Source organism: Leptosomus discolor, chromosome 1 (genome assembly GCF_034619465.1).
Source record: "Leptosomus discolor isolate bLepDis1 chromosome 1, bLepDis1.hap2, whole genome shotgun sequence".
NCBI lineage: Eukaryota > Metazoa > Chordata > Aves > Leptosomiformes > Leptosomidae > Leptosomus > Leptosomus discolor.
The window spans coordinates 67735002-67747400 of NC_141391.1; the positions used below are offsets into that span (position 1 = coordinate 67735002).

The 12399-nt window shown below is 48.7% G+C and overlaps 1 protein-coding gene across 1 annotated transcript in view; it reads left to right on the forward strand.

Annotated features, from left to right (window-relative positions):
* The first annotated feature begins 1612 nt into the window (after positions 1-1612).
* TMEM255B (transmembrane protein 255B) overlaps positions 1613-12399 on the forward strand; it is an 82397-nt gene continuing 71610 nt past the window's right edge. The window contains exon 1 of the mRNA XM_086482110.1: positions 1613-1673. Within this exon, the coding sequence (XP_086338236.1) occupies positions 1613-1673 (61 nt within the window). The remainder of the gene's footprint in view (positions 1674-12399) is intronic.

The following is a 12399-nucleotide window of genomic DNA, read 5'->3' on the forward strand; positions in this document are numbered from 1 at the left end:
AGGTTAGAAGAAAAGGTGGCTTTGTGGTTGGTCTTAGCTCCTGGCTTACTTGGCTTCATAGACTAGTGGCGGTACCTGAGAAAGCATCCATCTAAGCAACTCCTGGGGAAATCAGCCAAAGAATGAATAAGTTAAATACATATACACATACACATTTAGAGCAAAAGAAAAACAAGAATGTTAAATGCAGTTGCGTACGTTGCAAGTGGGAGAACACACCTCAATGTAAGCAAAGCGCTTGGCAGCCTATCAAAAAACATTGTCCACAAAAAAATGTTCTTGCATCCTCTGCTATGGGGAAGTCCTGCAAAAGGAACAGCAGGCACCAAAACAGCACAGTGGCTGTTGGCTGTTTCTTCTCTCAGTTGTTCCCAGACTCTTTCGGACAGAAGGCACACATCCCTGCAGTCGGTAGCACTAGAAGCAGCAGCTAGCGGTTCCTGGGTAGCAGCAGGACAAGCGGCAGGATCAGCTGTGGGAATGAAAACTGAAATAGGAGGAGAGAGCCAGTGAGGCTGAGAAACTGATAGGCACCACGTAAGAAAAAGAACAGCCCTACAGTATCTCTTGACTATTGACATTGCCTGTCTCAGACTATGCCTACCTTACCCTACGTCCCCGAGATGTCTGGTTTTGTTATTAATTTTATTAATATTTCTGGTATTAACTTTTTTTTTTTTTTAAAGGGAAGAGGAAAGGTGAAAGGAAAGCTTGGTGATTCTGATCTCTACCAGGTGACAAATTGGTCCCTCGCCACAGGCCGAGAACAAACCAAGAAGCGAAGACAACCCTGGGACGCAGGTAGAACATATAATGATTTAAGTCACTGGCCGCTGCATGAATAAAGACCCGGTCTGTGCCCCTGCCTCCTCCTCCCACGCTCAAAGGTCAGCCTGGAAACGAGCTGCTCATGGTGCGCACGGGTAGCTGGGAGGAGAAGGGTGCTGAACCGAAATACAAGGAAAGCTGTGCCTCGTCAAGCAGAAACCAGAGGGCGGTGAGGGAACAGACCTGCACCCACAGCTGGCCCGTGGCACTTGGTGCTACTATTTAGTTTTTGGCCAGGGTGGGTGAGTTTTCGCCCAGGGAAGGCAAGGTGTGCGGCGGCTGAGCGACCCTGAGCCCTGACGCCCACAGGGGCCACACGGGAGCCGGCCCGTTGTCAGGCCCTGGGTCAAGAGGCACGGGCCTGGGCCGCTCCGTTTGACACGGGCCATCCAACGGCCGCCGGACGTCCCCCTCCAGCACCCGCCTGACCCCCCGAGGGGCGGTGGGCGGGAGAGGGCGACAGGGCGGCGGCACGGTGCCCGCCGGGCCCTCGCTGTACCCGGCGGCGCGGGGGGACAGCCAGGGCCGCCCCGTTCCCCCCGCAGTGCTGCGGGACCGCCGCCGTTAGCCGCGGGGCGGCGGGGGGGGGGGGGGGGGGGGGGGGCCGCAACGGCCGGCTCGGCCTTAGGGCACGACAGCCGCGCCGCGCCGCTCGCCCCGCCCCCGCCCCCCGCCGCGCTCCCCCGCGGGGCGGGCCCGCCGGGCCGCAGGGCCGCCCGCACCCCGCGGCCAGCACCGCCCGCAGCGCGGCGCGGAGAGGCGCGGAGGAGCCCGCGAAGGAAGGATGATGGCGCCGCTGCCCGCCCCCGCGGTGTCGGGTCCGCTGGCCATGCTGGACCCCACAGGTGAGCCCCGGCACCTGCCCCGCCGCAACTTTCCTGCCCTGCCGAGTGCGTGAGCCCCGGGGGCGCGGAGCCGCGGCTGAGCGGGAGGTGGCGGCGGGGGCTCGGGCGCGGGGGGGGGGGGGGGGAGCCGGGGGCTTCCCCCGGGGAGGTGCAGCTGCCTCTGCCTCTGCGCTTCATGGAGCGGGCTGGAAAGGCGCCAGCGGGGGGCTCCGTCCGGGCTGTGTCCCGAGAGCGGGGGCACCGGGGGGGTTCAGTGGTTCGTGGGTAAAGTGGCTGCTGCTGGTGCCTACAGCGTACGTCCCGAAAAACCAAACGGTTATGCGAAAGCAAGGACAACTATTTCATTATTCCAGTGAAATTCATTGAAGTCCAGAAAAAAACCCAGAACTTTGCTGCTAGAAATTACCCTGTGCAGTGTTTGAGAGGGTAAACAGAGACTTCGCTACATACCCAAGGATCTTAAGAGCCAGTTAGAAAATTTATTAGATCTTAATTTTTGTCTTAAGCTTGGAAGAAAAATGGTGTTGGTGTTGAAAAGGTAGCAGTGGAAGATGTGCTGGAACTTAAAAATGTTTTCAGGTAACCAGCGGGAAAAGAAGAATCTTTATGCTAGCTTGAAACTAGTGATTAGCTACTTGTTAAATTATTTATTTGTGAAACAATTGCTGCCAAAGCAATGAAGCCATAGTGATACTGCATGATATCACTTACTATAGCTACACTACATAGTATAGCAGGTCTTGTGGGTTTGGTGTTTGGTTTTGTTTGTTTGTTTTGTTTTTTTTTCTTTTAGGATTGTAAAAGGGCAGAGTACTGTTTCCTGCGGTCTTGAATATTTAACACTGTCTCATGGATTCTTCCTCAGCAAATTCATAATAAAGATAAGAGACGGGCTTGATAAAAGCTGCTATCTTGTGGCTTGAAACGAATGCTGTTGCATCTGGTTTAATTAGTTCAGCACTCTGGACAAGTCAAGCATTTAATCAGAAAAGGGAAAGTAATCACCAATAGCAGGTGTGAATATCTGTTTTAAGCATCTCAGTCCATCACATTTAATTTTGGGAGGCAATGTAGGATTAATTCAATTTCACTGGCATAAACCGTATTTTAAAATACACAATGAAAACTGTGGCCAAGAGAGAGATGGCACTGAAGTGAGCACTGCAGTAATTAAAAATTATTAGTTTAGCTCCAAAGTTCTCTTCTTAAATATTTTCTCGATAGCAGCAAAGCAGCGGATACCTTTGACACTGTACTCCTCAGTCTATGGTGAATTTCTGCTTAAACTATCTTATTATATATGGTTAATTCCACTCTCTGAAACATGTCACAGTTTTTAGTAGTATTCATTAGGTAATAAAAATGCACTGTTTTTTTCTGCTGCAGAACTTTCCTCTCTTATCTTTTCTCATATTAGGATGCTAATAAACATTGGGCCGGGGCATTATTTGAAGTAAGTGTTTCCATTTAGGATCACCTGAACTAGATCAAAGAGGAAGGTATGAAATTGTGTGGTCCTAGTATTTAGCAAATGTGCTTGTGATCCCAGCAAACTGCTGCATCCTGCAGCGATTCTTGCCTTGCCAAAAATCATTCCACACTTTTAAACAGACTTTATGATGTCTGAAGCTGGATTTTAAAAGGAGTGGTGAAGTTAGCAAAGTGTAGTTGCCTTGGTCTAAATGTAGACTTTTTTTGAGTGAGATTTCAGATCATATGCAAGTTTTCCATGGTTGGGAGGTGCTGTTTCACTCTATTCTTTCTTTCCCTTGACCATTGGATGCATTCCATACCATAGACACATCTCATTATTAATTTGTTCGTTCTGCTTTTAAACTCACCTTTTGCTTCATTCAAATCCAGACCCTACCATTCATCATTAGATCCACTGCTTTGCATTCTATCATCAATCTGATCTATACCCCCCTCAGAAAACCATTCCTTTTCCATAGTCTTCCTACAGGTTGAATTTATCCCCCAGCTAGTGTGAACAGAGCATTGTAAATATAATTTTGTTTCCTGCAACTGATGAGTGGACAAAAGATTTTGCTGAGTCCAGCAGAACTTGGTCTTCAGCAGGCACTCCTTCTTTTTACTCTCTGGAGGATTATCTCAATTTCTCTCTTTATGGGACTTTCTCTCTCCCAAGGAGGCAGCAGTCTGGTGTCTCTCCTCCTTGTCCTGACTGCATTCTCTTTCCTTCCATTGGGGTAAGAGGGCTGAGTGGCTCAAGTAGGTACTTTGCCTGACTGACGTTTAGCAAGCAGAGCAGCAAGTGTTTCTGGGACTGTTCCTTTTCGATCACAATTTAAGTCTATGCCAGGCAAAGCACAAGCCAGTGATGTGGAAGCAGCATTACCTCTCTAATTTATCTCCCAATTTTTACTGTAGTGCACATTGATGCAGTACCATTAATACTTTGCTGGCCAAAACAGCTGAAGAATATTGTCAATAGAAGGTAGTAACATGTTCACACCTTCTATTGACCCTAGCCTCAAGCTAATGCTGATAAGGTTATGATGAGAAGATTTCTTTCTGCATGCTTGACTTTTGGTACGCTAGGGGTAAGAATTTGAAGCTATAACTAAATTGGAGTAAGGTCCAGACTAAGGTTTTCTAATGTTCATGCTGAATCATTGTTAAAGAAGTTAAAGGGGATAAATGTCAAAATTATTCTGAGACTCACTTCAGTATTAAAAACTTGGAAAGTCAATAGCCTATGTTAACTGTGTCCTGCACTACAGGAATGTCAGTGTTGGAAGAAAATTCAGACTAGAAATACTGACAGCAACATTTCCTCTGCTCTTAATTTAACTGCCGTTCTTGTCTATGGTCAGCCTTTGGTCCAAGCTCTGCTACAGAGAGTGTCAGGGAAGAAGGCTGGGCCAACCCTTGTCTGTGCTGTGGGAACAGTCTGGCATTGGGTTTTGGCTGGTAGGTACATTAAAGACAAGGTCCAAAAAGCTGCATGGCAACTGCTCCAAACAGCAGTAAACAAAGACTTGAAAAATCTTGGGAGCTGACGTAACCAAAATAGCAGAAGGGAGCTAATAGTAGGAACCCTTTGCAGCCGTAGCCTTTTTTCATCTGAAGATATTACGCTGCTTTACAAATATTACTTAGGCCTTACAATATGCTGGTGACTTATATACATGTAATTATACACATTTTGATAGATACAGCGAAGATTTTAATTGATGTGACTAAGGAAACTCGGACAGCCAGAACAGAACCCAATTTAGACCTGATTTCTACCCATCTTCTCTAAGTATGTGGCAGTCTTTGAGAACAAGGTCTTGCATGTGCCAGTCTCTGGTCCAGAAGGGGCCTTTCTGTGCTCCTGCCTGTAAGTCATCTCTCCTAAGGGTGGAGTTTACAGCTAATGACATGTAGTTATGAGAGTTTCCAAACTGGAGTATGAAAAAGAAGATATATTATTGGATATTTGCCTCTGATTTGAGATGCAGTTAGTAGAAGATCAATGAATGTGAAGACTGAAGGGTATCGCATACCTAAATGCATTCTAGCACATGTAAATTTCAAAGTCAAAATATAGTTCAGTCCAAAACATGCCCCTATAAATAGTGACTTCCTTTTCTGTTTTATCTCACTAGATCCACATCCGATTTCCTCCAGTTACAAACAAAAGTATGCTTTTCCTAAGACATTTTCCAGCAAACTCAGTCTGGGCAATCAGTCATGTCTCTCTTTTTTGCACATCATTATTGGTAACCAAAACTCTGGAGGGCAGGTTGGACCCTTAGTTTATCTCCATGCAATCTGATTAACCTTTGCCAGTACAGGTGTTGCTTTGAGAAAAATGTGGAGGCGTGGTTCCTCAGGCACTTTTTGTAAAAGCATTCAGTGGTCTCAGAAACACTTGGCTGAGGAGCATCTGTCCCATTGGCTTTCAGAAAGTTTGTGCTCCTACGTCCCTTTATAGTATGTCTACATTGCAGCTGCAGTTTCGTAACAGTGAGTGTGGGCACACATACCTAAGCCACCTTTAGTCTAGCTGTCTCGACTATCATAAAACCATAGAATCATAGAGTCATTCAGGTGGGTCAGTACCTCAGGAAGTTGCTAGTCCAACCTCCTGCTCAAAGCAGGGTCAACTGTGAGGTCAGACCAGGTTGCTCAGGGCTTTTTCTGGCTGAATCTTGGAAATCCTTGACTCCAAGAATGGAGAGAGCACAACCTCTTTGGGCAACCTGTTCCAATGCTTGACTGTCCTAATGTTGATTTTCTTTCTCCTTATGCCCACTCTCAAACACTTCTTATATTTCAGTTTATGTCCACTGTCTTTTGTCCTCCTGCTGCGCACCACTATGAAAAGCCTGAGTCTGTCCTCTTGACAACCACCTCATAGGCACTGGAAGACTACTACTAGCCCTGCCAAAAGCCATCTCATCTCTAGGATGAGCAAGCCCTGTTCCCTCAGCCTCTTCTCATACAGCAAGTGCGCCAGCCCCTGACCTTTGGGGTCCTCTGATGAATTTGCTGCAGTTAATTGATGTATTTCCTGTACTGAGGGACCAAAATTTGGTGTAATATTATATGTGGTCTGAATAGAGGGATGTAGTTACTCCTCTGATCTACTAGTGATGCTTCTGTTAATACAGCCCAGGATGCTGTTGCCAGGGCACACTGCTGGTTCATGTTCAGCTCATTGTCTGCCAACATCCTGAAGTCCTTTTCAGCAGAGCTGCTCCCCAGCCTGGCAGTCCCTCACCTGTATCATTGCAACGTATTGCAACTTTCTTTGCTCAGGACTTTGCAGCTGTCTGTTGGATTCTGTAAGATTTCTGCTAGCCCGTTTTTCCAGCCTGCCTGGATCCCTTTGAATGGCAACCCTGCCCTCCAGGGTGTTGACTGGCCCCTCAGTTTTGTGTCATCTGCCAGCTTGATGAGCAGGCATGCTACCATTTTCTCTAGGTCATTGATGAATACATTAAATGGGACAGGTCCCAAGACAGACTCCCATGGTACTCCACTTGTTACTGGCCTCCAGGTGGAGTACAATCCATTAAGCACTCCCTCTGAAACTAGCAATATGGCTAATTTTTTAACCGTCGGCTTGTCCAGCCATTCAGGACATGACATCCCAACTGGATTATGAGAATGTTGTGGGATACCATGTTAAAAACCTTGCTAGATTTAAGGTAAAAGACATCCACTGCTCCACAAATCCAGTCATTTTGTCATAGCAGGCACCTGGATTGATCACACATGATTTGGCTCTGGTAAATCCATGGTGTTGCCAATCAGCTTTTCCTTATGTGTGCAGAAATGTCTTACAAGAGTATTTGTTCCATATTTTTGGTCCCAGCCTCCCAAGAACCAAGGTGAGGCTGATTGGCTTGTAATTGCCTGGATCATCATTTTGGTCTGTTTTAAAAGATAGTTGGAGTATTTGCCTTTCTTCAGTTATTGGGGATTCCCTGATCTCCATGAGTTTTCAGGATGATAGACTGTGGCAAGGACATCAGATATTATTTAAAATCTGGTAGATATATTGAATGAATTGTTTTAGTTTATAGAATCATAGAATCATAGAATAATTAAGTTGGAATAGACCTTTAAGATCATCAAGTCCAACCGTCTACCTAATACCACCATGCCCACTAAACCGTGTCTACAAGAGCTACATCAACAAGTTTTTTTGAACACTTTCAGGGATGGTGACTCCACCACTTCCCTGGGCAGCCTGTTCCAATGTTTGACTACTCTTTTGGTAAAGAAATTTTTCCTAATGTCCAATCTAAACCTCCCCTGGCGCAACTCGAAGCCATTTCCTCTCATCCTATCGCTTGTTACTTGGGAGAAGAGACCAACACCCACCTCACTGCAGCCTCCTTTCAGGTAGCTGTAGAGAGTGATAATGTCTCCCCTCGGTCTCCTCTTCTCCAGACTAAACAACCCCAGTTCCCTCAGCCGCTCCTCACAAGACCTGTTCTCCAGACCCTTCACCAGCTTTGTTGCCCTTCTCTGGACACGCTCCAGCACCTCAATGTCTGTCTTGCAGTGAGGGGCCCAAAACCGCACACAGGATTCGAGGTGTGGCCTCACCAGTGCCGAGTACAGGGGCACCATCACCTCCCTACTCCTGCTGGCCACACTATGTCTGATACAGGCCAGGAGGCTGTTGGCCTTCTTGGCCACCTGGGCACACTGCCGGCTCATGTTCAGCCAGCTGTCGACCAGCACCCCCAGGTCCTTTTCTGCTGGGCAGCTTTCCAGCCACTCCTCCCCAAGCCTGTAGCGCTGCATGGAGTTGTGGTGACCCAAGTGCAGGACCCGGCACTTGGCCTTGTTAAACCTCATAAAACTGACCGCAGCCCATCAATCCAGCCTGTCCAGATCCCTCTGCAGAGCCTTCCTACCCTTGTGCAGATCAACACTCCCGCCCAACTTGATGTCATCTGCAAACTTACTGAGGAAGCACTTGATCCCCTCATCCAGATCTGGTAAACAAGACTAGACCCAATACTGAGCCCTGGGGCCTTGTGACTGGCCACCAGCTGGATTCAACTCCGTTCACCACCACTCTCTGTGCTCGGCCGTTCAGACTGTTTTTTACCCAGCTTAGAGTGCTCCTGTCTAGGCCATGAGCCGCCAGCTTTCCTAGCAGAATACTGTGGCAGACGGCGTCAAAGGCTTTGCTAAAGTCCAGGTAGATGACATCCACAGCCTTCCCCTGGTAGACTAGGTGGGTCTCCTGGTCATAGAAGGAGATCAGGTTGGTTAAGCAGGACCTGCCCTTCATGAACCCATGCTGGCTGGGCCTGAGTCCCTGATTGTCCTGCACATGCCATGTGAGTGCCCTCAAGATGAACTACTCATAATCTTCCTCGGCACCGAGGTCAGGCTGATGGGCCTGTAGTTCCCCAGATCCTCCTTCTGGCCCTTCTTGTAGATGGGCATCACATTGGCAAGCCTCAAGTCGTGTGGGACCTCCCCTGTGGATCAGGACTTCTGATAAATGATGGAGGGTGGTTTTGCCAGCTCCTCCACCAGCTCCCTCAGTACTCTCGGGTGGATCCTATCCGGCCCTATGGACTCGTGAATGTCCAGGTGGTGAAGCAGGTCATTAACTGCTTCTTCCTGAGTTATGGGGGGTTTATTCTGCTCTTTGTCCCCATCTTCCAGCTCAGGGGGCTGATTACTTTGTGGATTACTTGTCTGACTATTAAAGACTGAGGCAAAGAAGGCATTAAGTACCTCAGCCTTTTTCTCATCCTTGGTGACAATGTTCCCCTCCGCATCCGATAGAGGATGGAGATTCTCTTTGGCTCTCTTTTTGTTGTCAGTGTATTTGTAGAAACGTTTTTTGTTGTCTCTCATGACAGTGGCCAGCTTGAGTTCCAGTTGGGCTTTTTTTTTTCTCTAATTTTCCCTCTGCATGACCTAACGAGATTCCTACACTCTTCTTCCAAAAGTGGCAAACCCTCCTTTTTCCCCTGAGTTCTAGCAAAAGCTTCCTGCTCAGCCAGGCCAGTCGTCTTCCCCACTGGTTTGTCTTATGGCACACAGGGACTGCCTGCTCCTACACCTTTAAGACTTCCTTCTTGAAGAATGTCCAGCCTTCCTGGACCCCCTTGCCCTTCAAGACTCTCTCCCAAGGGACTCTCTTGACCAGTGTCCTGAAAAGCCCAAGTCAGCCCTCCAGAAGTCCATGGTAATAGTTTTGCTGGCCCTCCTCCTTACTTCACCAAGAATAGAGAACTCTATCATTTCATGGCCACTAAGCCCAAGATGGCCTCACCACATCTCCCACCAGTCCTTCTCTGTTTGTAAACAGTAGGTCAAGCGAGGCATCTCCCCTGGTAGGCTGCCTTACCAGCTGTGTCAGGAAGTTCTCTTCTCCACACTCCAGGAACCTCCTGGACTGTTTCCTCTCTGCTGTGTTGTATTTCCAGCAGACATCTGATAAGTTAAAGTCTCCCGCAAGGACAGGGCTAATGATTGTGAGACTTCTGCCAGCAGCTTGTAGAATGCCTCATCTGCCTCTTCCTCCTGGTTGGGTGGTCTGTTACAGACTCCCAGCAGGATATCTGCCTCATTGGCCTTCCCTCTCATCCTTACCCATAAGCACTCAGCCAACATTGGCATGCCGCCCGTAGGTTCATCACTGGTGGGCCTTGGTTTGTCCCTTTCATGGTTTAAGCCCACCCAGCTGGCAACAAAGCACCCTGCAGCTGCTTGCTCACCCTTACTCTGCCTGCTGAGAAATGGGAAGGAGAAAATACAACCAAAAAAGGCTTGAGGATCGAGACAAAGGACAGGGAGGGCTCACTCACCAGTTATGGTCATGGGCAAAAGACAGACTCAACTTGGGGATAACAACATCAATTTAATACAAGACAACCACCTCCATCAAGGATAATGAGAGATATAACCAAGTCTTAAAACCAGCACACCTTCCCCCTGCGCCACTCCGGTCTTCCTGGGCTCAGCCCTGCTACCTCTTCCCCCCCAGCAGCTCGGGGGGCAGGGAATGGGGGTTACAGTCCATCCAGTACAACATCCACTGCTCCTCTGTCCTCAGAAAAAGAGGTCCTCGCAGTCCTCCCCTGCTCCAGCGTGGAGTCCCTCTCACAGCAGACAATCCTCCACCAACTGCTCCAATGTGAGTCCTTTCCCACGGGGCCGCAGCTCCCCAGCGCAGTTTCCTCTCGCAGGCTGCCACCCTCCCAGCGATGGGCTGCTCCTTCAGGCCCGGTCCCTTCTCCTCCAGCCTGGGACCCTCCGCAGACTGCAGGGCAACCTCTGCTCCATCACTGATCTCCATGGGCTGCAGGGGCTCAGCCCACCATCCCACCATGGGCTGCAGGGGAATCTCTGCTCCGGCACACCTCCCCCTCTCCTTCCTCACTGACTGGGGTATCCACATGATTGTGTCTCTCCCATCCCCCTTCTTTCTCCTGCTCACCAACACAGACAAACCAGCAAAGAACTCAGTCAACAGGTTCTGTCACTCTTAAATAGTTATTTGCAGAGGCACCATTGGTCTCGCCTTGGTCAGAGGTGGGTCTGAAATTGGAGCCGGGGGAAGCTTCCTGAAGCCTCTTACAGGAGCCATCTCTGTAGCCCCTTCCCCTGCTACCAAAACCCCTACCAAAATCCCGCCAGACACCAAACCACCACAGTCCCCTTCCCCCTTCGAACCTAGTTTAAAGCCTTCTCTACGAGCCTGGCCAATTCATACGCGAGAATCGTTTTCCTCTTTCTAGAAAGCCAAACTCTGTCTGTTGCCAGTGGGAAGGGCAACTGATTTGTGGACTTACAAGTCTGAAGTCTACTTTTGCCTCTTGGCCATGTGAACTGGCTTTATTGAAAGAACTTAACCCCATAGGCTTGGTTAAGAACTGATTGATAATGAACCTCTCCATTTCCATGTCCCCAAAACCCCTCCATGGATTAACAGGGAATTGCCAAAGGCAGACAGCTGGGGCACAGGCTGGAGGGGAGATGTCTGGAGAGTCTTATGAAGTATTTCTTGGTATTTAGCAGGAAGACTTTGTACATGCAGGTGAAAGAGACTTGTGTAAGCTCAATAGATGATATTTGTCTTCAGTAAAGTTGCTTGCATTTCATACTGAAAGACAGAACTCATTTTGACTGGTTGTTCTAGTGGAGAAATGTCAGCAAACATACAGATTTTTATTATAAATGCATTTATTTATTCATTGAAATTATTTGTCTTCGTTTGTAAACATCGTTAATCTAGCCTGGCTTTTGAACTGTAAACATTTAACAGAGTTACCTGACTTTAAACTGGCCACGTAGCTCAAGTGACTCATTGCAAGTGCCTTCTGCTTGCTTTTTGACTCTCCTGCATTTCCCCTGCTTTTGCTTACAGCAGCACCCAAAGAGCCTGATCCACACAAGGCTGCCTTCCCCTCTCACCTACTCCTCCCTGGCAAGGGCTGTTGCCTCCAGTATTCAGTGCAATGCTGCTGCCACTGCCTCACCGTGAGACTGGGCATGCAGGCAGCTTTGTGAGGCTGTGGAGGTGAGAGACATTGGCCCTATGCTGCAGACAAGTTGTGCTGTCGTCGGAGCTCTGTGCTGTCCAGTTGCAGCCTAGGGTAGCACAACGTCGCATGGCCCAGTGCTCCAGGGGTGGTGCTGCACACTCTTGCTTTGTGCTTCACAGAATCACAAAATGGTTGGGGTTGGAAGGGACCTCTGGAGATCATCTAGTCCAATCCCCCTGCCAGAGCAGGATCACCTAGAGCAGGTTACACAGGAACGCGTCCAGGTGGGTTTTGAATATCTCCAGGGAAGGAGACTCCACAGCCTCTCTGGGCAGCCTGTTCCAGTGCTCTGTCACCCTCAGAGTGAAGAAGTTTTTCCTCATGTTCAGGTGGAACTTCCTGTGCTCCAGTTTGTGCCCATTGCCCCTTGTCACTGAAAAGAGCCTGGCCCCATCCTCTTGACACTCGCCCTTTAGATATTTATAAGCATTGATAAGGTCCCCTCTCAGTCTTCTCTTCTCCAGGGTGAAGAGCCCCAAGTCTCTCAGCCTTTCCTCATAAGAGAGATGCTCCAGTCCCCTCATCATCTTTGTAGCCCTCCACTGGCTTCTCTCTGGTAGTTCCCTGTCTCTCTTGAACTGGGGAGCCCACTACTGAACACAGCACTCCGATGTGGCCTCACCAAAGCAGAGTAGAGGGGGAGGAGAACCTCCCTTGACCTGCTGGCCACACTCTTTTTAATGTAC